Here is a 24820-nt window from a genome sequence, read left to right as displayed (position 1 = left end):
TTTTAAAAAATGAATACATTCTAAAATGTCATTATTAGTTACTAAGTTACTACAGTTTCAAACTCAAGTTCTCATAGAGCTTTCAATAAACTATAGCAAATGAAAAACAATCCATCAAGTAATTAGGAAAGGCACTTCGCCACTTAAACACCATAACCCTAACAGACTTTCTTGCCAGATAAAACTTAGCTAAAGGTAACCCTGGTACAAAACCAAGACACATGGCCACACACCCCAAAACCACCTCTTGTTGTTGAGGGGCACCTGTGTTCACATCACAGAATGAGTGTGCTTCCACTGAAAAGCCTACTCTGTGAACAACAACAACGCGGCTTTCTGGTGCTCTCATAGTCATTGGCCATACAAGTAGGAGCTGGGTTATGACAGTTATGGGCTCTGTGAAAGTCATGGAAGCTTGGTTTCCGATAAAAACTTCTAAAGAGACCTTCCACAATTCAGTTTTACTGATATAATCTCAAATATAAAATATAGGGAAATAAATCATCATTTTAAGTTAAACTTAGTCACTTATTAATTCGAGTTCATGAATCAAAACAGCTGAGATGACTAAAATCTCACAAATCCCATGACTACAAAATGAAAACACAACAGGAAGTCACTTTGTCTTGCCTTGACTCTACCCAAATGTCAGTGTAGCAACTCCTCTTTCTTCTGCAGAATGACTAACGCTCTGGCCTGTCTGTGAGAACTTCCTTCTTGGGCTGCAGCTGCCCAGGCAGAAGCCATCGGGCTCAGTGCGAAGCCCAAGTGTCCGGCTTCTTCTATACATCGCCAGGCTCTGCCCACACTACACTGCAGCCACACAACAGTGTGCAACCCCATGGCCTACACCGCAGCCGCGCAACAGGGTGCAACCCCATGGCCTACACCGCAGCCACACAACAGGGTGCAACCCCATGGCCTACACCGCAGCCGCGCAACAGGGTGCAACCCCATGGCCTACACCGCAGCCGCGAACAGGGTGCAACCCCATGGCCTACACCGCAGCCTTGCAACAGGGTGCCACCCCATGGCCTACACCGCAGCCTTGCAACAGGGTGCAACCCCATGGCCTACACCGCAGCCGCGCAACAGTGTGCAACCCCATGGCTACACCGCAGCCGCGAACAGGGTGCAACCCCATGGCCTACACCGCAGCCGCGCAACAGGGTGCAACTCCATGGCCTACACCGCAGCCGCGCAACAGGGTGCAACCCCATGGCTACACCGCAGCCGCGCAACAGGGTGCAACCCCATGGCCTACACCGCAGCCGCGAACAGGGTGCAACCCCATGGACGTGTCTGTTTCTCCGTTTTCTGATCTGGAGGCAGTTCATACTGCTTCTATGCTATCTAAGACTTGAATAATGAAACAGTTCTCTGCTAAAACTGTATGACGAGGCAAATTAACTTTGAATCGGCAAACTTTCTTACTGCAAAATTCATGCTGAGCTATCATCTGTCCTCAAAATGGATGCCATGAAATACACTCTGTACCATTAGAAGAGCTGTTACATGAACAGTGCTCTCACAGTTCCTGTGAGGAAATGCACCCTGCTCTAACGATCCAGAGCACGAGGAGCCCCATAGCTCTGGTGTCATATAGTAGTCGGTACTTGAAAATGTAACCCGACAGGAAATCACAGCGCACTATGTGCCATGCAGCCGAGGGCGGAAGAGGGAGTGGCTACACTGACAGGCATTAGTAGACATGCAGACACTGTTTTACCAGGTGGAGCCAGGTGCTCTCCTACAAGAAGAAAGCAGATGTTGGGTTAAACTACACAAACCTTTTCAGAAAACTCAGACCAGAGACAACTCTGAAAAGGGATTTCAATAGAGGATCCTCTTTTCCTGATGGAATAAGGCACATACTGAAAGCTACTGGAGACACCTGGTAGAACTTTAAATCTGTTCGAAGGCGCTGAAGATCTACAGCACCCATGATGCTGGAATGAAAGAAGTACTCAAGAAAAGGAAAGGAGCTTGTGCAATGAAAGGAACAAACTGAAAAGAAGAACTCCAAATTCTCAGTATGAAATGAGGGCTGGCAGGATGGTTCAGTGGGTAAAGAGGATTGCCAAGCCTGATGACCCAAGTTTTATTCCCAGGTCCCACATGAAGGAGAATCAACTACAGACACAGACACACACACACACACAGACACACACACGCAATGAAAATATCTTTTAAGAAGCAAAATGAGCAGGGCGTAGTGGTGCACATCTTTAATCCCAACACTTGGGAGGCAGAGGCAAGCAGATTGTTGTGAGTTCAAGGCCAGCCTGATCTACCAAGTGGGTTCAGGACAGCCAGAGTGACATAGAGAAATCCTGTCTCAATAAAAACAAAAAACAAAAAAGTAAAATGATTTGAACAAAAGCACCTGGAGTGTAACTCACAGAATAATGCAAACATTCGCACAGATGTGGTATGAACACATGCCTGGGCAAACAAACAAGGGAAGGGGACAGCTTTTCTCCTGTAGAAATTCAACACTATCATTAGGCAAACAGCATAGAGAATGCTCCAAAAATGGCTGCCAAAATGACTGAGAAAAAGTTGGAGACAGATTTGAACAGAGTTAAATGATATCCCTACAAGATAACTGATTTAATAGGAGAAGTATTTATCTGGAGACATTCAATAAGCCCATTCTCAATTTAGCGATGATGGCTGATGTTTATTAGAACATGCCGGCATTTGTGAGTCCCTTGAGAAGATGCACTAAGAGTAAGCCGTTTTCAAGACTTTCTTTCCAACCCAAATGGACTCCTATAATTGAATGCTTGGTCCCTAGTTGGTAGAATAGTTTGGGGTGGGAATAAGGGGCTGGGGGAGGGGAGCCGATGTGGCTTTGTTGGAGGTGTGTCACTGGGGGAGGGGGCTTTAATGTTTCAAAAGTCCATGCTCTCTACCTCAGGCTTGCAGGTAAGATGTGAGCTCTCAGCTCCTGCTTCAGCACCATGCCTGCCTCCTGCCGCCATGATGGGCATGGACTCCTCTCTCCTGCTGTAAGCTGCCATGGCCATGGTAACTCTTCACAGCAATAGAAAAGTAACTATGACATCAACTTTTATTCTGTTTTTAAGAAAATATCAACACTGATTTAAGTGTTGACTTCAATATAAGTGATCAGAATCTTCAAAAACGTCAAAGAAGTATGGGAGCCCTGACAGAATACTGAAATGTAAACCGGCTTCTGAAAGAAGGAAAAGAACCCTGGTGTCCTGGGTCCCGCCTCATTCAACCATCGCTTTACTTTTTGTGAAATTCAAAGGCGATCTGTTGGAAGCATGACTCAAGATGAATCTCCATAGTTTCATGGATAATTACATTGTTTATGTGAGGAGCTAACACTGGGGGAGTTGGTCGAGGGTATATGTGGATTCTCTCTCCTATTTATTGTAATTTTCTGTAATTATAAAGTTAATTCAAAATAAAACATTATAACACTAAAAACATGAAAAACTGGTTAACAAAAACAAGAACCAAATGGCCCCAAATTCAGGAAAGACAGAAGTGCAGAGAAGTAAACTACACTGTCCTGACAACTCCTTCCTGGGAGCACCTGCCGACCCACGGTTGGTGCTAGGGGAAAACAAAAGATAACAGAGCTCTGGCTGCCTCAAAGGCAGAAGTGCAACTACTTACTTGAAATGCACACATTATATAGAAACACATTGCAATATATTATACATAATATGTGTACATTTTAAGCAGCAACATACACACAAACACACAGAGTGAAAAAAAAAAAACAAAAACAAAGAACCCTATAAAACAGAAAAGCTAACTTAAAAAAAGGGAAAATCAAGATTTGAGCAAAAGAAGATATTAAATGGCCAGTGATATTATATTCTGATTTATCAGTGATCAAGAAAATGCAAATTATAATGAAAACTATAAGGCAATATTATCACATATTAACCACAATGGTTAAAGTTAAAAACATGGCCAGTACCCAACTGGTAGGAGTGTAACTTGGAATAATCACTTAGAAAACTGGTACTATTTATTAAAACCAAATATATACTTATTATCCTCCTGCGGTGACCACATCTGTAGTTGCAAAACTGAAAAGAAATGTACACATGGGCATTTCTTAAGTGACAATGAAGTTATGTCCTGAAGATGACAAGATGACATGTCACAAAAATGTCGAAAGCCAGGCACAGTGGTGCACACCTTTAATCCCAGCACTCTGGAGGTAGAGGCAGGTGGATCATTGTGAGTTCGAGGGCAGCCTGGTCTACAAAGTAAGTCCAGGACAGTCAAGGCTACACAGAGAATCCCTGTCTCGAAAAACCAAAAAAAAAAAAGTAAAAAAAGATGACACTGGGGTCTTTAATACCTCCAACCACAAATAGCACAGTTTAGCATGCTAAGAATACTTACATTAGTTTGAAGGTAGACTTCAAAGTTACTCTAACACATAGTAAGTAGCACAAGAAGAGAGAAAAATTCAAACTTCTAAGTATCTTTCTTTTGACTCTATACAGAATTGTATCATTGTCAAGTTGAAAAGCTGAATACAATGATGATGAGCCAGGAACAATATGCATGCAGACACATATATATGTGTGTGTACACACACACACACACACACACACACACACACACACACACACACGTACGTATATATGATGGGGACTGAAGTTCAAGGCCAGTGTGGGCTGTGTGGTGAGGAGGAGACTGTGTATGTGTACACAGGACATCACACACATGAGTATGTACAGCAACCAATGTGGATAAAGAATTATAAATAGAAGAGTATTTTGTTACTGTAACAATGAAGGAAATGTTAGATATAAAGGAGTCCATAATTACTAATTATAAAGTTAAAATAGGCACTGTAGCACAGGTCTCTAAGCCTAGAACTTGGAAAGTAGAGGCAGAGGAGACCAGGTTCAAGGCTAGCCTCTGCCAGACAGTGAATGAACAATCTAGTCTGCATATAAAACTCTAGCAAACAAACAAAACAAGCCAACCAACCAACAGCAAACAAGCCAATCAAACAGTGGATAAGAGGATGTTTTCAAGCCAGGTGTGGTGGCTCACACCTTTAATCCCAGCACTCGGGAGGCAGAGGCAGAGGCAGAGGCAGAGGCAGAGGCAGAGGCAGAGGCAGAGGCAGAGGCAGAGGCAGAGGCAGAGGCAGAGGCAGAGGCAGAGGCAGAGGCAGAGGCAGGTGGATCGCTGTGAGTTTGAGGCCAGTCTGGTCTACAAAGTGAGTCTAGGACAGCCAAGGCTACACAGAGAAACCCCTGTCTCGAAAAACAAACAACAACAAAAAAAAAGATGATGTTTTCAGCTCGACTTGGGCGGCTGGGGATGGGGATGCAGCTCAAGGCCAGCCTGGGCTGCACAGTGAGAGGGAGACTAGCTTTAGCTATGTGGTGAGACCTTGTCTCAACAAAGCAAAAGAGGCAAGACCCACTAATGGATGCTGCCACGAAGAGAGGAGGAGTTCTAAAGCACTTCTACAGTACTTCTTCGTCTTGGGGACAGCTACGTATTGCAAAGCCCCAAATGAACTATACAATGAATAAGATGCTGTCAAGTCATCACATAAAGCTTGACTACTACAAGTAAAGACTAAGTGCCCTGACATGGAGCATCAGGACGGCATCCATAAACACAACAGACATCACTGGACCCCAGCTGCCAGGGAACTAGCAGTGTCTATGAGGTGGCGTCTCCAGCAGATGAAAGACACTGCAGACTGAGTCAGGACATCTCCAATAATGAGTGTTTTAAGTAGACAGCCCACATAAATATGCAGCAATGGAGAGCGGCCCCCGTTAGGAGCAGTAGGAGCTGTGCACTTGCTAGAAACTGGGCTTGATACCTGAGGCAGAGCTCTGGCTGCTGGAGGGTGACGACACGCTCCCCTCACTGGAGGATGCGGAGCTGCTCTCGCTGCTGTCAGACTCTGAGTCAGACGAGTCCGACTCCGAAGACGACTCTGACGACGAAGAAGGCAGGGACGCTTTCTTCTGCTCAGCTTCTGGTTTCTGAGCCGCGATGGCCTTGGGCGTGTTCTTCAGATGTTCTCGCAGTTCATCCCTAAGAGAAATGCAATGTGTTAACACTGGCCCTCCTGCGCACCCGAGAGGTAATGACGACAGCAAAAACAGAATTCTACAAACGACCCTTACGTTAAACCTCCGAGACCTATGGAAGTGAAGAAGTTGATGGCAAACCGGGTATTCCGTGGGTTGTCTCGGGGTAACAGTCCTTCAAAGAATGGCTGGAGAGTTCTGAAAAGGAACGAAAAGGGAGAAAGGGAGAATGGAGACGCCCATACCCACTAAGCAGACTTTCTACATATTAAATTAGTAAGTAAAACATAAGACATTGGTTTATGTATTTACACGTCAGGCTACCTACAACATAATAGGCAACGCACAACAATTCACTGAAGTTCCTTTCTTTGTAGTTTAGTGTGCATGTGTGTGGGTAAGAGAACAGACATGTGGGAACTGGCTCTTTCCTTCTACCTTGTGGTGTCAGGGATGCAGGCCTACTGTTCTTACCCACCAAGACATCTCACTGGCCCTTGAACGTGATTTCTGTAATTACACAATGTAGGTTTAGATACTCTTTATGTATACTGTAAGATACACACAATGTATACAGATGACATATATACATGTGTACATGGATATAGGCACACAAGTATATTTTGTGGGCATGACAGAAAAATTTAAAGGCCTTGGCTTTTTTACATGTACATATACGTGCACATCTAAATTGTGTGAAAGCCCTGGGAGAGAGGACGAAGTAGGCAGTGAGTGTTTCACAGGAAGACTGACTAAGCATGCTAGACAGATCAGAAAGAGGCCTCTGCCTCTGCATTCACAGTGGTAATAAAACATGAAAACGCAGAGATCAATATACATTCTGTGATGCTGAGGTGACCAGAGTGCAGCTTACTGAGGAGGGAGAGGAGCCTGAGAAAGCAGAGTATATGAAACCTAAGAGTGAAGGACTAATTTAGAGACACCTGTGGACCCCAGTGCAGGTCTTTGATTAACATTTAAGAAAGGCAGAGGAGTGGAAGACTAGAATAGCATGAGGCATTAGCAGAACAAAATAGAAACCAGTCTTAGTAACTATGAAAAATCTGAATAAATAAGTATTAAGAAAGGTGAAATGGGTGTTACCTAAGAATCCTAGAAGAAACCCCTAAAAGGTGCATGTTGTCTCATGTCTTGTAACATAGTCACCCAAAGTCCTAGCGGGCTTTTCACCATGAAGAGTACGTATCTGCTAATATGGCAGAACTCCCACACACAGGAAGATTACGCTTAAACTGTGCGTAGTCCACTTACTCATCCTTTAACCTTGCATTCAGTTTAGGAAGACCCATGTATTCACAGAGTTCCTGGAAAAATATCTTGACAAAAATTCTACTAGATGATGTAGTGGTTTCTTCACTCAGCTTTATACATTCAAGAACCTGAAAATTAAAAGAGAGAATTAAAAAATAAACTTTTTAAAAGACAGGGCCAAGAGGCTGACCAGTTTAGGTTCTCTGAGAATGACTGGGACTGTTCATCTTTAGGCAGCATCTGTGACTCCCTCCCTCGGCAAAGTGTAAGACTGCGGCCTCTCTATATTAACTTCCCAACTCCAAGATGGGACAGAAATAGGTCTTCTTCTTTGTCTTGAGGAAGGTGCTTTTTATAGCAGAGAAGATAAGCTGTCTTGAGCATATAACAAGGTAAAGAGGCTCACAAATGTCCCTCTGTAGAATGTGTGCATACAAGGGACTAGGTGAAATGCCACCAAGAGCATTAGGCTATAGTTTTGTTTAGCACATATACACAAGAAAAAAGTAAAAACAAAGCCAAAACCAAAATGATGGATGATGTATCCTGAAAACTAAGATTACTGCTTTTATAAACTAACTCGTGGACATAGATTTTTAAAGCAAAACAGAAAAACAAAAACTCTCTAGCTTTTATGGGTTATGTGTGTTCTGGAAGCCTATTTTCAGGCAGTTGTTTAAGAGTTGGCTTCTTTTCTAGAGCAGGGAAAATGAAGCAGAGGGTTTCTATGATTGGCTGCTGGGTTGGCTGACGTGGCGGTTGAAGGTGTCTGGACATACTTAGCACCTAAGTACTGTGCACAAACTTATCCAGGGCTCCTAAGGCCAGGGCTGCAGCCTCACGCCACCAGCTGTTTGTGGTAGTTTACAATGTTATCCTCTTCTTTTCCTCCTGGGATGTGATTTTTCTCCATTAAAATTCTTCTAGCAACTTGGCTTCACTTAAGAGTATGTGACTTTTTATGGCATGACTGCCACAGACTTAACTTTTCTCTTACATGGTAACTTTCCTGAAAGCAGGGACACATTAACTCCTTCGACTGGCCACTACCAAGAGTTGTGACGAGATATGCAGGTGGTAACTAAATAAACAGCATTTCCATGCACAGTAATTATATAGTAAATATGGGCTTAATTGTCAATTTGGTGCATGTTTCCTGGTTAAGAATGCATTTCTTTGTTCTAAGTGTGATCACAGGATCTCCTCCAAGTTGCTTACACAAAACATGTTGACTTACCACAACCTCCTGGAGCAATCCTTTCTCTTGAATCATAAGAGGAACGTTGGAAGAGCTACTCTTTCAGGAAACTGAATAGTACTTGTGAGGCACAAGTGCCACCACATTAGGGGACACGTGTCTTTCATTTGTTATGTGAGTAGGGGCAGATGTCAAACATAAAAACACATCCTGTTTCCCCTGAAAACATGGCTAGCCATCACTACTGAGAAGCAGCATGGCTTTGCACGCTCCACACAGTACTTCTTACACGTGCACTGTTTGCCTCGGCCTTCTGATCCGTGCAACATGACCGTGTGTCACAAACAGCAGCTGCAGTCAAAGGGCACTACAAACGCCATTTTTAGTCATTTTACTTCCTGATAGACGGAGCATGGCCGTGCCGTAACTAAAAGCATATCTGAAAATAACAGAGGGTTAGGAATGAAGAGCAAGCACGGATCCAATTACTTACACTCCACGGAAGCGAATCTGTGTATAAAAGGTGAGCAAACATCTTAGCCACGTTTCTTAATTTGTTGGTCTCTAGGCGATGGATGGTGTCGTACTGTTCTTTGAAGATACTTTCAAATGATTCCATGTATTCTTTTTTCAGCATGCAAAACCGCTATAGAGAAGAAAACTGACAGTCAACCCCAGCAGAAACTGAGCGTCAGAACTTATTGTTCCTAAATTTACTAGATTAAATGTTTGTGAAAGCCTTTGAGAAATATCTATCACCCTATCTTTCTGTGCTAAATAATCTTTAAAAAGTTTTTCTCTATCTAGATTTATATGCTAAAATAAAATTATACATTTAGTTCATCCTAAACACATACATTTTGCATTATATATATCCACCTTGTGAATAGTTCACAGATATATTTTAGGGAACAGAAAGAGATTAATGTTTAGTATTTCTATGCTTTTGCAGAGGACCCAAGTTAAGTGCCCAGCAGCCAGGTCAGGCAACTCTGAACAGCCTCTAACTCCAGCTCCAAAGAGATCCATCACCCCTGGCCTCCACCGGTACCTGCACTCACATGCACATACCCCTACACATACAAAGACACGTAATTAAAAATGACAAAAATAAGCCTATGCTGCCTAACAGGTTCCTGACTTTAGTGACTCTTTTGAGTTTTTGAAGACCTTTAGTTGTTTTATATTGGGAAACTGTTACACAGTATTTATAATTTTTAAGAAGCTGTAGAAAAATGGTAGTAAATTTAATGTGCTGCAAAATGCAGGGGGAAAGGAAACTAAGGGCGTGAGTACTCTGAAAGAGGGAACACTGTGTTCTCAGAAAAAATAGCATGTTGCTAGTTAAGGGTAGAGCAGGCCACAAAGCACAATAGTTAATTCACTATATTACTGTTAGGAATTCTTTTGGGGCTTCTGTTAAACCCTACGTGGAAAGCAAGGCTGTAACTCACCCCAGCTAACAAGCCAAAAAACTTCTCGTAGGTCCTTTGCTGGGCACAGCAGTCAAGTATCATGTTGCAGAGTTCTTTCTATTTGGAAAAAAACTTGTATGAATGACTCAGACCACAATGAAACTATATTATATGACAATTTACAGCCACAACAGAGAATGAATTTTCAAGCTAGACTTTCAGAAATTTTGAAAACTTTGAAAATTATTTTAAAAACTTAATGTCAAACTTAAATCATTTTTAAAAAAAGCCTTTAGTCTGGCTAATATCATCTAAAGTTATTTATGATAATTTGATTAAATAACATTCTAAATTCACATGTATGAGTCATTTCTAAATCGACTGCATGAAGGCATGACAGGATAATCTATCTTTTAAAACCTTCTGTATGGAAATATTTTATATTTATTTTCACCAACACAAATATCTACCAAAACTTAAGGGTTTACAGAAGAATAAATGGGCACTACTCCAAGTTAGATGACCTTCCAGTTGATGAGAAGAAAAAATTGTAAAAAATAAAAATAATAGAATAGAAAGAAACAGGTTTATGACGCAATTTCCTAAGTCCTGAAATAAGTGTTCTGTATACAAACTAGTTACAGAGCAACGGATGCTCTGAGCACACATGGACGGACACTCTCTGTACAGACCTAGACACAGAGGGATCTCTACAGACGGACGGCCCAATCCTGTAACTGCTAAGTTATATTGTCCAATCAGCTACCTAACTGCTTTGGAAACCCTCTGTTAAAAAAAAAAAAAAAAAAAAAAAAAAAAAAAAAATAGAACTAATGAATAAACCTCTGATCAGAAAATCCATGATCACAAATGGCTCACATTTAATTAAGTAACAAATATGATTTAATAATTTCTGAAATAATTTTTTTGGGGGCTTTTTGTTTGTTTGTTTTTGTTTTGTTTTTCAAGACAGAGTTTCTCTGTGTAACAGCCCTGGCTGTCCTGGAACTCTATTTGTAGATCAGGCTGGCCTTGAACTCAGAGATCTGACTGCCTCTGTCTCCCAAGTGCTGGGATTAAAGGCATGCACCACCACACCTGGCTTTCTGAAGTAATATTAATGGAGCCGAGACTTCATGAAGAATTGACCCAGGTAACATAGCAAGTGAGACAGGATAAGGCCACTGTACAAATACTATTTTCTATAAATCATTTATTAGAATGTCTATATTTTACCAATATATTATTAACTAGAATACATTTCATTCTCTCAGAGCAAAACAGTCTATACAAATTAAATGAGTATTCTTTCAGTCAGTTTTTATTTTTAAATTTTCAATGAAGTATTTTAAAAATTTGTCAGTCACTAACTGAGGTTTGATCTAAGTAAAAATTGTTGATAGTAAAAAAAAAAAAAAAAAGTAAATAAGCATTTATATGTATGTAAGCAATTTGTGCCCAAGACTCCAGAGTGCAAATGCAGGACCAGATTACACAGGAAGCTGTGCTGTCTAACATGATACCATCAGCCACAAGTAGCTATTTAAATTATTTAACATTATAGTCTGAGGTCCTTAGTCACAGTACTCATATTTTGCATAATCAAAAGCTGTATGTGCCTAGCTGCTGGTGCCCTGAACGGGCAGCATGAATATTTCCTCACTGAAGAAAATTGTACTGTTCAGTGTTGCTCTAGAAACGGATGGTCTACCACGAAGCAGCCTAGCTAGAGGCATCACTTTAAAACACAGGAGTGGTTTCAGACACAAAGAAAGAAAACAGAAAAAGCACTCACAAGTTAACCTGATTAAATAAAATGTTTATAAATGTGTTAAGTTCTGGAAAAGTAAACTTTTCCAAGCCTCATCTGTTTCTGAAAATTTAAAACAAAGTCCTAAATTATGCTGTCAGATTAATTTGATATATAAAATCCACTTTCAAGTTTCTCTACTAGCACTGTTTTACAGGATGCTAATCCCATTTTCAGCAAAATGTAGTAACACACCAAGCCATGGCTGACTGTCAGAAGTACTCACAAAACAAACCACTTTCTTCCCCTAGACTAGGTGCAATTAAGTGTTATTATCTATGACTTGAGATAATTAAATATTTTAACATATCAATTAAATATTTGAGTAATTTTAGGAGTCTTTTAGCATACAAAGATAGATGCACTAAGATACTTCCACATAATAATCAAAGTATGTTAAGGATAGTTCTAGAACAACTACCCTTTGGATTAGCACTAATAAAATTTGTAATGACTTAATTATACTCCTCAAATGTAGCAATAGCCACACAGTAATTTTAGCGTCACTTCTAATTTTAAAGGTTAATTTAGTAATTTATATCCTTCTAAGGATGACGTAGTCAAGAGTACAAATAGCAACCATCATTAGTGCAAGACTGCCCAAACTTTAAAAAGAAAACAGAACTTTTTAATTTGAAAATAATGTTCTTGCAAAATTTTGTATGACAGTATTTCAGTAATAAATGATTTTTCTCCCTGTACATGCCCAAACCCTAAGTACTTTACATGTTAGGGCCAGTGTAGTATTAGTGAGAGGCACGCATTCTGCTGCTCTGGTCAGTCAGTCAGCATGAGCATGTTTTTACTCCAATAAAACCTTACTTATGAGAACAGCAAGTGGGTCTAGGACACAGCGTCCCAGTCCCTATAGGTGATCACCTAATCCTGAGCTCAGGACGAGAGACTGGAAACTGAACAGCCTATTGGAGCACAAGCATCTACTAAACCATCTGTGCAGTCTATTACATGTAACATGGCACGAGGAACAAATCAACCAAAGCCTGGGCTCAGGTTCCAAAGACCTAAAAAGAACACATGATGCCGGGAGTGGTGGTGCACACCTTTAGTCCCAGCGTTTGGGAGGCAGAGGCTGTGAGTTAGAGGCTAGCTTGGTCTACAAAGCGAGTCTAGGACTACCAAGATAACACAGAGAAACCCTGTCTTGAAAAACTAAAGGGGAAAGAAAAGAATATATGGTGACAATGAGGAAGACAGTTACAGAAGCATTCCTCAGCTTGGTGTTTATTGTCCTTAGCACCGGGGCTCTGATACTTTAAAGTGTAACAATTATGAGACAATGAGAGCCATGAGGCTAACACCAGACCTTCAGTGCTTAGTGGACCACTAAATCCCTGACATTTGCTCTTTGTCTCACACATACACAGCAACTTCTTTTCTTATGAATGGAACAATATAAATTCTTCTGTATACACCTTGAGCAGTGCAAGCAAACGTGTTGTGATCGTTGAAGTTCCTACTAAAAGAATTCAGCAGTGCCCATGTGAAGACAGCTATCAAGTCACACTGAGGAGCAGATTCCCCTACAGCACCATTTGTTCACGGGCAGGCAGAGGCCAACACATCAGCATGCTGCAACGCAATCTACCAGAACACAGGCGAGAGACCGCAGGAGCCCCAGGCCTTAGCTTAGAATTAGAATACAGTTACAAAAACTTGTGTTTCCGAGTATTTACAGTCTTATTGTTTTAATTCACAGAACCTATTCACCTCCTTAAACACTTTAATGGTGAACGTGTACTTCCTAATGAAAACGCACTAACGTACTGTTTGGCTCTCGGCAAACTCCATTTTCAGCAGCTTGTGTGCGCATTCTTCAAAGTCTAAGCTGTGGAGACAAGATGACCATAGTAGGTTAAAGGCCTGATACACTGCAGTGTTCTTTAGCTGCCAAATAGTATTCTGTTACTGATATAACTATAAATATCTATGATATGCCAGCATACAGAGAACAGCCCTTAACTCTACCTATGACAAAGCATAAGCACATGACAGCATGAGGAACCATAACCTATGCTATGTAGAAGCCAGACACAGGGCCATACTGAATATACAGAGAACGGTGGCTATGTCAACAGAATTCATTCTGAGTGTCAAAAATATCTGAGCAATAATTGTGCTTGAACTTTGTAAATACCCTAAAACAACTAACTGCAGACATGAAAGGATGGATTTTACAGTTTATATAAATTTACATATGTCCCTCAACCTTAAGAAAGGCAAACACAAAGGAAAAAAAAGTATGAATACACCTTGATTTTGATTATTTTTTCAAGCCAATCAACTCAAAGCCACAGATAGGTTGTTATTACACACAGAGCGGCCTCCCACTCTTCCGTTTCTCACTGAGCACAAGAGTTGTAAATTCAAGTGTTAGCATCAACTTCTCTTCAATTCTGGAAGACAGCTGGGCATGGTAGCTAGTTCCTACAGCCCCAGCACTCATAAGGCTGAGGCAGGAAGGACTTTCTGGTGAGTTTGGGGTCCAGTCTAGGCTACAGTGAGATCGTGGGTCAAAACAAAAAATGAAAACATCACTGGAGGATAATAATCACATGAGGGGCTCATTAACTGTTCTGAGCTGATGCTCCAGCAGCAAAGGACAAATGTGAACTCTGCAGACAGGGAACCTGGCCACAGGAGGCCAGGACTCACTAACTGCCCAAGCTCAGGAGCATCTCTTTATGAAAGTAAGTCTAAAAACAAAAAGTTTAGATAAGACAGCAGGTAGAATGCTTGACAATGAAGGGAAAATATTAACACTTAAAATGTTACCAGGGTTTAATTTAGAAAAGGTTTCATATAGCCTAGGCTATAGAGGATGACCCTGAACTCCTCACTCTCCTGTCTCCAACTCCCCAATTTTGGGAGTACATGCATGTGCCTTGCTTACCTGCTTTCACACAGATATTTATAAATAACTAACCTCTTTAAGAAATGTGCTTTAGTTACCAGTCATGAATCCACCACTGAGTTAGGAGCCCCTGCTCCTCAGTAAGATGACACCGTGACTCAGTTCTCACATCTTTAACACCTCAGGGTTAGCAACATTTAATTCAATTCTCTTGTTTTACAGAGGAGAAAAACCAAAACTCAGAGGTTTCTATGAAACATACTCCTGGATAATATCCCAATATTTAAGAATTAAACACAGAAACACTTATGCTTTCTAGCTCAATGGGAAAGCAATAATAAGTACTGCACTTGAAAGCTTTTTGAGATGTGTTTTATGTAATTTAGAGAAGCCAGGAAAAAAAACCTGTAATTAAAACAGGTCAAATTTCTTATGCTTCCAGTATTAAAAACCTCAGCATAGGAGAGTAAACGACACTTTATCACAGTGGAACGCCAACTACTTTTCCAGATGCTGCAAATCTTAACACATTTCTCTAACACCGTCTCCACCCAGCATTGCTGAGTGAGGACAAGGTGAAAGCTGTTGCAGAAGCCACTCAACACACTTCACAAGTTTCTCATTTTATACCCAAACACAGGGCTTCCCTGTATAGTGTAACAGCAGTAAATGATGCAAAGCAACCTACAAGGGAAAGGGGACATTTTACAGTGTCCATGAATTTAAAATGTCCTCAATGTATGTTGAGATGAGTCAATCACCAAGAGTTGATTCAGGAATAATGCTGGCATATTTGCACATTTGTAGATGGCACAGGTCCTCCTAATAGCTACCCAGTGCAATGGACCTGCTCTGGAGGAGTGCTTTCCTTCCGAATAGCCAGCCAAAGTAGTGTAATGACTCTGAAGGAATGTTGCAATTCACCTGTATTTCTAGTGTCCATTACTTATTAGGTTTCATAAGTACAACTGGGCAACAGCCGAGCATAGTGCAAAGCAAGGAAGAAAACTAATAAAAAAAGAAATCTTCCAGGAAGCAGATAACAGGCAACACTACCTGTGCGGAGAATGGACACATCTCAGTGCTGTAGCAACAGCAGTGAGCATCATCTGCTAATTTTGTTTTGTTTTTTAAAGGGGAGACATACTTGGTGGGAGTGGGAAGGACTTGGTAATTAAAAGCATGTCAAATAGATACTAAAGAAATATTACTAACTGGGCAGTGGTGGCGCACACCTTTAATACCAGTACTTGGGAGGCAGAGGCAGGCAGATCTCTGTGAGTATGAAGCCAGGGTGGTCTACAGAGTGAGTTCCAGGACAGTCAGAGCTACACAGAGAGAAACTCTATCTTGAAAAACAAACAAACAAAAAAACCAAAAATTTTTACTGCTTTTCTTTGAGTGTTAGAGGAAAAATTGTATGAATTTAAGTTTTTTAAAACTTCCTTTTAAAACATAATGATTTGAAGTTGCATTACTTATAAATTCTACGTGAATTAACACTGCCGAGTATTTTAGGTATTTTAAGTGGCTCAAAATTATTTCCAGTTTTATAACTATAATAAGGGTTATAAAATGCATTCCTGAATTATTATCTTCTTGACATATGGCAGTTTTTTAATGATTATGTCAATGTGTCCAATTTAGGAAGCTACATTGTCAGGGACACTGTAGTCCTGCAGTGTCTCACTCTGAGACAACTTTGAGAATGCAGCGTCAGATGATCGTCAAGAAGCAGGAGTGTGCTTCAACTTCCAGAGAAGCCAGCTAGCTGCTTACTGTGGTGTGCTGTCTAATAAAGACTAATCTTGGAGTCACAGCAGCAGGAGGAAAGGAAGATTAGCAACCTAGACAACAAGGAAGCATGTAAAATACCAATTCCTCTATATAGTTCACTGGTCAAAATGACTTTTGAATGTACAAAATTTCTTGTACTAAGGTCCTGGACACAGCTCAGTGGTAGAGACTGAGCATAATTAGGTTTAATTCTCAGTTTTGTAAAATCTCAAAGATACCCCTAAGTGGTTCATGAAATGTCCTCATGCCATCTGACTCAGTCACCTCCTTTCATCTAGCCTGGATGCTATAAAGATTTTAGAAAACACTGGATATATCCATGCAGGCACACTCAGGGGGTGAGGGGTGGGGGATGGGGGGAAGGAAGAGGGAGAGGGAGGTAGCAATCTCCTTTGAGAGTAAGCAATGTCCGCATGTAAGGTGCCAGTTTTCAATGAAGACAGCAGGAGCAGAGCGCTGTGTGGTCTGCTCGCCTTCTCTTAGCTGACATGCACCAGACCACTCCCTACGCTCCAAACAAGTCATGGTCAACGCAATTTTCAAGGGAGCCATAAACCAGACATTTGACCATGTATTTTAGGTGGTGGTTGCCCATTTCCTTTGTTGGTTTGACTAGCAACAATGAGATTTTATCACCAAAGAGTCTCATTCCTAAGTCCTCCAAAATGTATTCAGGCTTTTCCTCTAATGTGTGTGTGGGAGGGTTTTAAGTCTAGTAACCATTGTCATATATAATTGAGAAAAAAATAACTTGGCACATATGGGTTGGTATTCTTTAACGCAATAACAAGGAAGAGCCACTGTTTATAAGTGGCTGCCATTTGTGTATGAGTGCTTTCGTTTTTGGTAATTTCTGCAATTTAGAAATTAGCAAAGTTAAGGTGACATAAACAAGGTTTTTTCCTAACAGTTGTTCAGGGCTGCATTGAACCTCTTTCCAGTCAGTGTTCTGTTGTTTGAAGTTTTCAGACTATGAAAAGAAGATGACTCCTATTTATGAATCATTATTGCTATGACATCATCATACTCAATGGAAACATACAGAACCTAGCAACAACCAAAACTGAGAAAACAGCCTTCCTCTTGTGTGAAATGTAAACATGTACCTAGCAAATCAACAGCTGATTCACATGAAAACTAACAGATGGATTAATTATTTAACATTCTTGTGCAGTGCTCTTCAAATCAAAAACACAGACTTTAAAGAAAATCGCTTTATTTTCATAATATTCTGATCATTCTTGATACTACTTCAAAGTGTCTTCAAAACCTTCCAGAGTGTAATTCCCAATTCTGCTTTATCCACCTGCATCTGCATAGCAACCATGCTTCTCAACTTAAGAGTCAGGACTAAAACCACGGAGCTGCAGAGGTGGCTCAGCGGTTAAGAGCACTGGCTGCTCTTCCAGAGGTCCTGAGTTCAATTCATTCTCAGCAACCACATGGTGGCTCACAACCATCTGTAATGGGATCTGATGCCCTATTCTGGTGTGCAGGTGTACATGAAGATAGAGCACTCATAAATAAAAATAAAGAAATATTAAAAAAAAAACAAAAAACAAGAAACACTAAATTTTCATTAACAAATACAGTGATAGCTTTTACTCTCAGGTTGGTTATTTTTAAGGCTTAACTAGTAATACTTAGATACAAGAAATGGCACACTGAAAAAATAACAGCACTTATTAGGGTAACACAATTAGGACTGTTAAGTAAATAAAGACAATTTCCTTTCTTAGAACAGAACAGATGTGCTGGGACCTCTTTGCTTGGGAACAGGACTGCGGGAGGCAAGCACAATGAGAATGTTGAAATGGTGTCTGATTTTCTGTCATGTGACCCTAAACTGTATCACTGATCCTGCTTACCCATCTCTTACCTAAAATAAAAGTTTAAAAGATTGAGCTACAGAATCTTACCTTGACTGAATAGCAAGATATATTGTACGGCGAAATGAGACTAGATTGATTTCTGTTTTGTCATGAATAGTTATTTTTTGTCCTGAAATAAATTAAATATAACAATTACAAAATATAAAAGTTTGTTCTATGATCAAATTCAGTAACAACAGCAATGATGTTATCTCTTTGTAAATCAATGTCTGCAGAATTAATGGAGTCACTAAGTCTTCTGCCATACCATTTTGGTAGAACAGAGTTCACACCATGCCAAAAATACTATTTTTATCTATGTATTACTGACTCATTTAGACACCACAGAAGGCGTTGTTCCATCTGATGCTTCATCTAGAGCCATAAACATATTTGAGTAAGTGGATGAACTGTATGGACTTATACATAATTATTTGTATTTTAAACAGTATTTCCATATAAACAAATTCTAAAGGAAAATGTAGTATACACCTATTCAGTGGAAAAAAATCCAATACTTTTTTTTATAAAGTGTTACAGAACTATTTCACTCTGAGACATGCATTATCCTTTTTTAAAAATATACTAATATTTCCAGATGCTAATTCATGAAAATAATGCCTGGCTTATGCATGCTGCTATACTACTTATATTTCCAGAGTAAAAGTCTGAGCTTGTTTTTCTGTGAAGTGATGTAATCAGAGCTGAAGAGGAAGAACCAAGCTATTTCTGTACAAATATAGTTGTTGGCCTCCGTACTCTAGTTTGCCAAAACGAACAGCAAATATCTAGTCATTCACATTTGTCAGACTCTTGTCAAGGTTACATAAATCACACGCCCTCGACATGAATGCATCTTTACAACTGAAGGTCAAAAATACCAAATTAAAATTATGTCAGGAAAAAATAAATTTCCCTGCTGAATGCTTTTGGGAGCTAGTACCCTGTTATGGGGCGCAGTCTTGTGTCCTACAGGGTGTTTCACAGGATTCCTAGTCTTCACCCACTCAACACCAGTGGCATTCTTCACAATCCTTTCTCAGTGGATGGAAAAAGCTGTTTCAGAATAGCACCTCAGAGTTCACTTAATCCTAACATGCTCACAGTACACTTGAAAAGCCACACTTTACCTCCCTCCTCCTCCTCTCCTTCCTCCTCCTCCTCCTCCTCTTCGTCCTCTTCTTCACTACTTCCAGCGTCATGGTCTGTGTTTGAGTCACTGTCTCCTTCATCAAGAATTTCTACAAAGCAAAATAAGTTTAAGAAAAAGAAGAGGAAGAAAAAAAGAAAATCAATGAGCTAGATGCATGTACTTCACCCCGAGCAGTTACTTCTCATTTCGCTGAATCTAATTTGAACTGTTTACCTGCCAACAAAACTGTCACACAAGCCTCAGGTTGTGTGCGGCAAGAAAGCAATGAGAAGGGTTTGATGGTAAGAAGTTCCATGTGTTACTTCTTGCAAGATAAAACATGCTCATGAAACAGGGGGACGAAAAGAAGGCACAATATGTTTTCTGAGTGGGTGAGAGAACTGGGGGTGAGGTTGGAGCTCTAAGCTGGCATTTCAAAGTTCAAACACTCTTCAGAAGAGGGCGGCCTATGATGAAGCTAAAGCCACTTCCAGAACACAGTGTGCAGAGTTAAGAATGAACATGAAATGATAAGGGAGGGGAATCATTCTGCAACTTATTGTACTCAATTTCAACAAATAGAATGAAAATTTTAAATTAAAATATATAGTCATTATACTGGATATTACAATCAACCTAAAGATTTTTCATGCATAAAAATAAGTTTAAACATCTTTAACAAAATTGGTAAAACCATCACTTTATTACTTCTTAAAATAAAATTTTTATTCAGATCTAAATGAACGTACATGAAAGGCCATCCACCATATCAACAGTGCAAAGGAGAGAGCGCAGTTTCATCTTGCCCCGTGGGCCGTCAGAGCTGATCAACAATGAACGTTCTCATCATTATTACAGGCACTGAAGTTTTCATGCAATGTTTTAACTTTTAGAAAATTCTAATTTTTTATATTTTTCAGAACAGTGTAAATCAGGAGCCACATATTTCATATTAACAGAGAATTTCCTGCTGCAGGAACATTTGATAAGACTATAGAGCTTCCACTTAGCCCTTATCTGGCATATGATCTTGAAACCATTTCTAGCAAATGCAACTACAAAAAACAAACCAGTGTCTACTGTCTAGGTGATTATGCAACAGAACACAGACTCTGAGAAAAAACTACTTAGTATTCAAAAGTAGGAAGACAGGCACTCCTGCTGTTTCCCCAAATGCTGTAAAACCTAATACACAAGTACACCTGGGTCACTCGAAGGTGCTAATTACTAAAGCTGTGCTCATTTCCTGCTGTGGTCATTTTTTATGCAAGTTCCAAAGGAACATTTTACTAAAGATGAAGGTCAAATGAACTGTCTGACAGTTTACGGCATCCTCTTTTCTCTCCTTTAGCATTAGCGTCACAAAATTCCATAGGCACTGGCAACAGGATTTCATTAGATGAATAAAACAAGTTTCAACAAATGGTCTATGATTCCCTGGGGGAACGTGAAACCTGTCAGATGGTCTATGAGGTCAACGCTGCTTTCCTAATAAGTGAGGTATTATCTGCCCTCTCACTGCACTGCTACTACAATAACAGACAAGAGCAATGGAGTTAAGATTGCTGCAATCTAACACAAATGAAGATGCCAAAATGCACCAGGAGTCAATGCTGCTTTCTGCCACACTTGCAGTTAGAGAAAAGGCCTATTTTGATTATAAATGTCCCTGATGAGGGTGAAAATACAAATTTTATTACATCTCCATACTTGAACAACAATGTACACTTGTATTACAGACAGACGAACCATGGTTACCTCAAGGACATGGTGGGGGAAACTGCCTGAGTTTAAGATAAAGTAGCAGCTTTTCAAATTTTTATTTGGGGGAAAAATAGGCAACCTCATTCATAGATATTTTTAGGTGTTTGACAAGCATTTTTCAAATGCAACAAAATAACAGTCTCATTTATGTACAAAGTCTATCACAATACTTGTCCTTTTTCTACCTATGTTATATAAATGAAACTAGAGTGAGCTGCGGCAGGCAGAGCGCAGAATGAAGAGGGCCCACCTCCTAGTTGCCCAGGCACTACACAGTGCATAAAATATGTCATCTCATTAAGTCTCTTTGCTTAATAATTATTTTTATTAAAATGTTACTTATATTAATGTATACCATTTTATTATTTTTAAATGAGTTAATATGTAAATATCCAAACACCAACAGATATAACTCTGAGAAACTGAAGCTCTATGGAGTCTAATTTTAAGGAGTATTAAGGGACCTCAAAACCACAGAGCTAAGAACTGCCGTAATAAAAAGCATAGCCCATGTACTGGCCAACTGCCTAGACCCTAATGGGACTCTCAAGCTTACACTAGAAAGGAATCATACCAGATACCTGGAGGAGGAAGCTGGACACCTTCTAGGGAAACTGTAGGGAAAGGAGTCCAAAAGCAACGACAGAAAAATGGGCTTAAGAAACTGAAGTCTAAGCAGAAAGAACCAGTCCCGAGACAATGGAAAGTTTTTAAGAATTTGTATCGAAGACGAGAAATCTGTTTGTGTGATCAGAATTTTGGTGTACTACACAGGGACAGAAGACTTCCTGAGCCCTCTAAAGACAGCTAAAGCAGAGAATGTAGGTGACAGAGTTCAGCGATTCTCTGTGCGGCAGCTTCCAGAGTAATAAGCTGTCCTCAGGTAAAATCACAAGCCAGAGAAAACAAAGCCAGACACCATCACAAGCACACCTGACAAGATTACCAGAGAAAACTACCCACGCCCGGGAAAATACTAACAGCTCCTGCTGTCTGCGTACCTATGTGGCAATACCAAGTCCTATCCTTCCTCTAGTACCCGACTCTCCTGTCAAACACAGTCTGTTCCAGGTCATCTAGCTGATAATGGCAAAGATAACACACCTAAAGTCTGTCTGAAGTTGCAACTTACAGCTCTACTGGCAGACAGCTCATCAGGCCCCGACACTGTGGGATGTCATTAGAAGAAAGCAGTCCTACCCTCAAGAGAAGACACAATATGGATGACATTTCCAACAGAGAATGGCACTTGGCTGTTTATCAGCTGTGTGGCACTGACTGTAGGTGTAGAAAAAGAGCCTAATAAAGGCCACTGGTAATCAATGAATATTGCTTAAGACAGGTGAAACTTAAAGAAAAGGAATAAAAACCTATAGCTTTCAGAATGAATTTACCTCAGGAGCATACACTGCAAAGAGAATTACCACATGAGAAGCAGAGAGCAGACTTCTGTGTGGGGACAGTCAGTGGCTATTAATATTCCTGTCAGCTTCATCTACACGACCTACACTATTTGTACTCATCTATGCTACTTATCAAATTTTACATACCCTTTTTAATAGCCTTGTACTTCTCTTCATTCTCCATAAAATTAGGATCCATCTTGAAAACATCTTAAAAAAACAGGCAAGAAGTTAGGTGTTTACTCCGTGTTGGCACGTTGACGCCCCACCGCCTGCTTCCCGCAGCCTGGGCTTACTGAGAACATCTTCTGGATTGTAGTCATCCTCCAAGGGCAGCATATGTGTAAACTGATCATCCTCTTCCACTAAGTCCAGCCCGCCCAGAACGGCAGGGTGGTCCTTGAACCCATCCTTCCGCACGGCAAACATCACTTCAATCATGTACTGAACTCGTTTGTCAATCTCAGACTCGTGTAGGATGTTTCGCAGGCGTTCAAAGATAGCTGAAGTTAAAAGGAAGAGAGGACAGTAAAAAATTAATACTAGAATAAGGACAGATAAGAATACACAGCTGGGGGCTGGAGAGATGGCCCAGAGGTTAAGAGCACTGGCTGCTCTTCCAGAGGTCCTGAGTTCAATTCCCAGGAACCACATGGTGGCTCACAGCCATCTATGATGAGGGCTGGTGCCCTCTTCTGGTGGGCGGGCACACATGCAGTCAGAACATTGTATTTATAATAAATAAGTCTTTTTAAAAACAAAACAAAACAAAAAACCACACAGCTAGGCAGTGCTGGTGAACTCCTTTAATCCCAGAACTCGGGAAGTAGCAGCAGGTGGACTTCATGAGTTCAAGGCCAGCCTGGTCTACAGAGCAAGTCCAAGACAGATACACAGAGAAACCCTGCCTAGGAAAAAAGAAACCAAAGATGTGTACTTACCATTGATTCCTCTTGGGGACACTTGGGTTAACTTGAGGCCACACTCCTTAAGGAAGCCGATAGCTACCTCTACACTGTCATCTGTTGGTCTCTCCAGCAGCAAAGTGAGCATCTCCAGGCACAGAACCTCATGTGCCTTAACAGAATACAGACACAGGAGGAGGCAAATTAGTTACACACAATTAACCCGCACTGGCAAGCTTTTAAACATAAGTTAGTATACTACAATGATCATAATACACACTGATAGTTTTCCTATAAATTTCATCATGGATACATTAAAATTTATAATTTCTTAAACTTACCATACTGAAAAGAAAGAAGCATCTGGTTTATGTCTACATGTAGATTATTTTTGTGTATAAGAGGAAGTTGGATCCTTGGAACTGAAGTTACAGATGGCTATGAGTACCAGGGATGGAACTCAGGTCCTATGAAAGAGCAAGTACTCTTATCCACCATCTCTCCAGCCTCAATTCTTTTTTTTTAAATACCCTTTTCATGGTGGCAACTTTTTATATCTGCTCCCAGTTCAACCTATTATGCAATTCTACTAAATAGCAAATAGTCCTAAAGTTATATAAAAATTACCTCATAAATCATACATTACTGATGCTGTGTTATGACTATTTCCTTATTTTATGTACATTCCTGGTGGCAGCAGAGGGAAGTAGGGCCCCATGCACGCCAGCCAAGCACATTTCCACTGAGCTACAGCCCTCCCATATTTCTTCATAGATCAAACGGTCCATGGTTTAAAATTAACACTAAAGGTTCCTTTGTAGAATGAGAATAAAATTTAGCTAAAAGGCATTTATATAGACATGCCATATATACCTTCATAAGCAAGGTGCTTCTCTGAAATGAGGAGTCTAAACCTCAAGTCAAGACAATATCTTTACACTGTAAAAAATTAGAAACAATACTACTCTCTGAAAGGTGTCTATGGGAAGAGAGAGGTTAGAGTCATACACCATTGCATGAAACTATATCTAATTGGAAGGTAAAAATAGTTAATGTCTTAACTGTTTGGTGGAATGACAAAAATCTCTAATAAACTAGTAATATTTCAAAATCATAAATATACATGCTGTTACAGAAAGGTTAACTACTTTTCTGCTTTTAAGTAGCCAATCATTAAAATCATATGACAAATAATTAGGTTAAAATGTAGAAGATTTCCAAGAACAGGGACTTGAAAGAACTACATTTCAGCATTGAAGAAATAAGACTGAGTGAGTTAAAACCCTTCCACATACATGGGCATTACAGTAAGAATG

At 40.3% G+C, this 24820-nt stretch overlaps 1 protein-coding gene across 1 annotated transcript in view; it reads right to left on the bottom strand.

Moving 5' to 3' along the window:
- The window catches only part of Cwc22 (CWC22 spliceosome associated protein homolog), a 40328-nt gene that overhangs the window by 935 nt on the left and 14573 nt on the right, over window positions 1-24820 (bottom strand). Inside the window, exons 8-18 of the mRNA XM_051166195.1 lie at window positions 23541-23676; window positions 22896-23102; window positions 22747-22809; window positions 19431-19541; window positions 18349-18430; window positions 13546-13606; window positions 9990-10067; window positions 9029-9181; window positions 7338-7465; window positions 6162-6263; window positions 5852-6069 (exon numbers count right to left, since the gene is read on the bottom strand). Of these exons, the coding sequence (XP_051022152.1) occupies window positions 5852-6069; window positions 6162-6263; window positions 7338-7465; window positions 9029-9181; window positions 9990-10067; window positions 13546-13606; window positions 18349-18430; window positions 19431-19541; window positions 22747-22809; window positions 22896-23102; window positions 23541-23676 (1339 nt within the window). The remainder of the gene's footprint in view (window positions 1-5851; window positions 6070-6161; window positions 6264-7337; window positions 7466-9028; window positions 9182-9989; window positions 10068-13545; window positions 13607-18348; window positions 18431-19430; window positions 19542-22746; window positions 22810-22895; window positions 23103-23540; window positions 23677-24820) is intronic.

This window comes from Acomys russatus, chromosome 24 (assembly GCF_903995435.1).
Source record: "Acomys russatus chromosome 24, mAcoRus1.1, whole genome shotgun sequence".
NCBI classification, from domain to species: Eukaryota; Metazoa; Chordata; class Mammalia; order Rodentia; family Muridae; genus Acomys; species Acomys russatus.
Note: the sequence above shows the minus strand (reverse complement) of the source record. Positions and strands in the feature narration are given on the sequence as shown.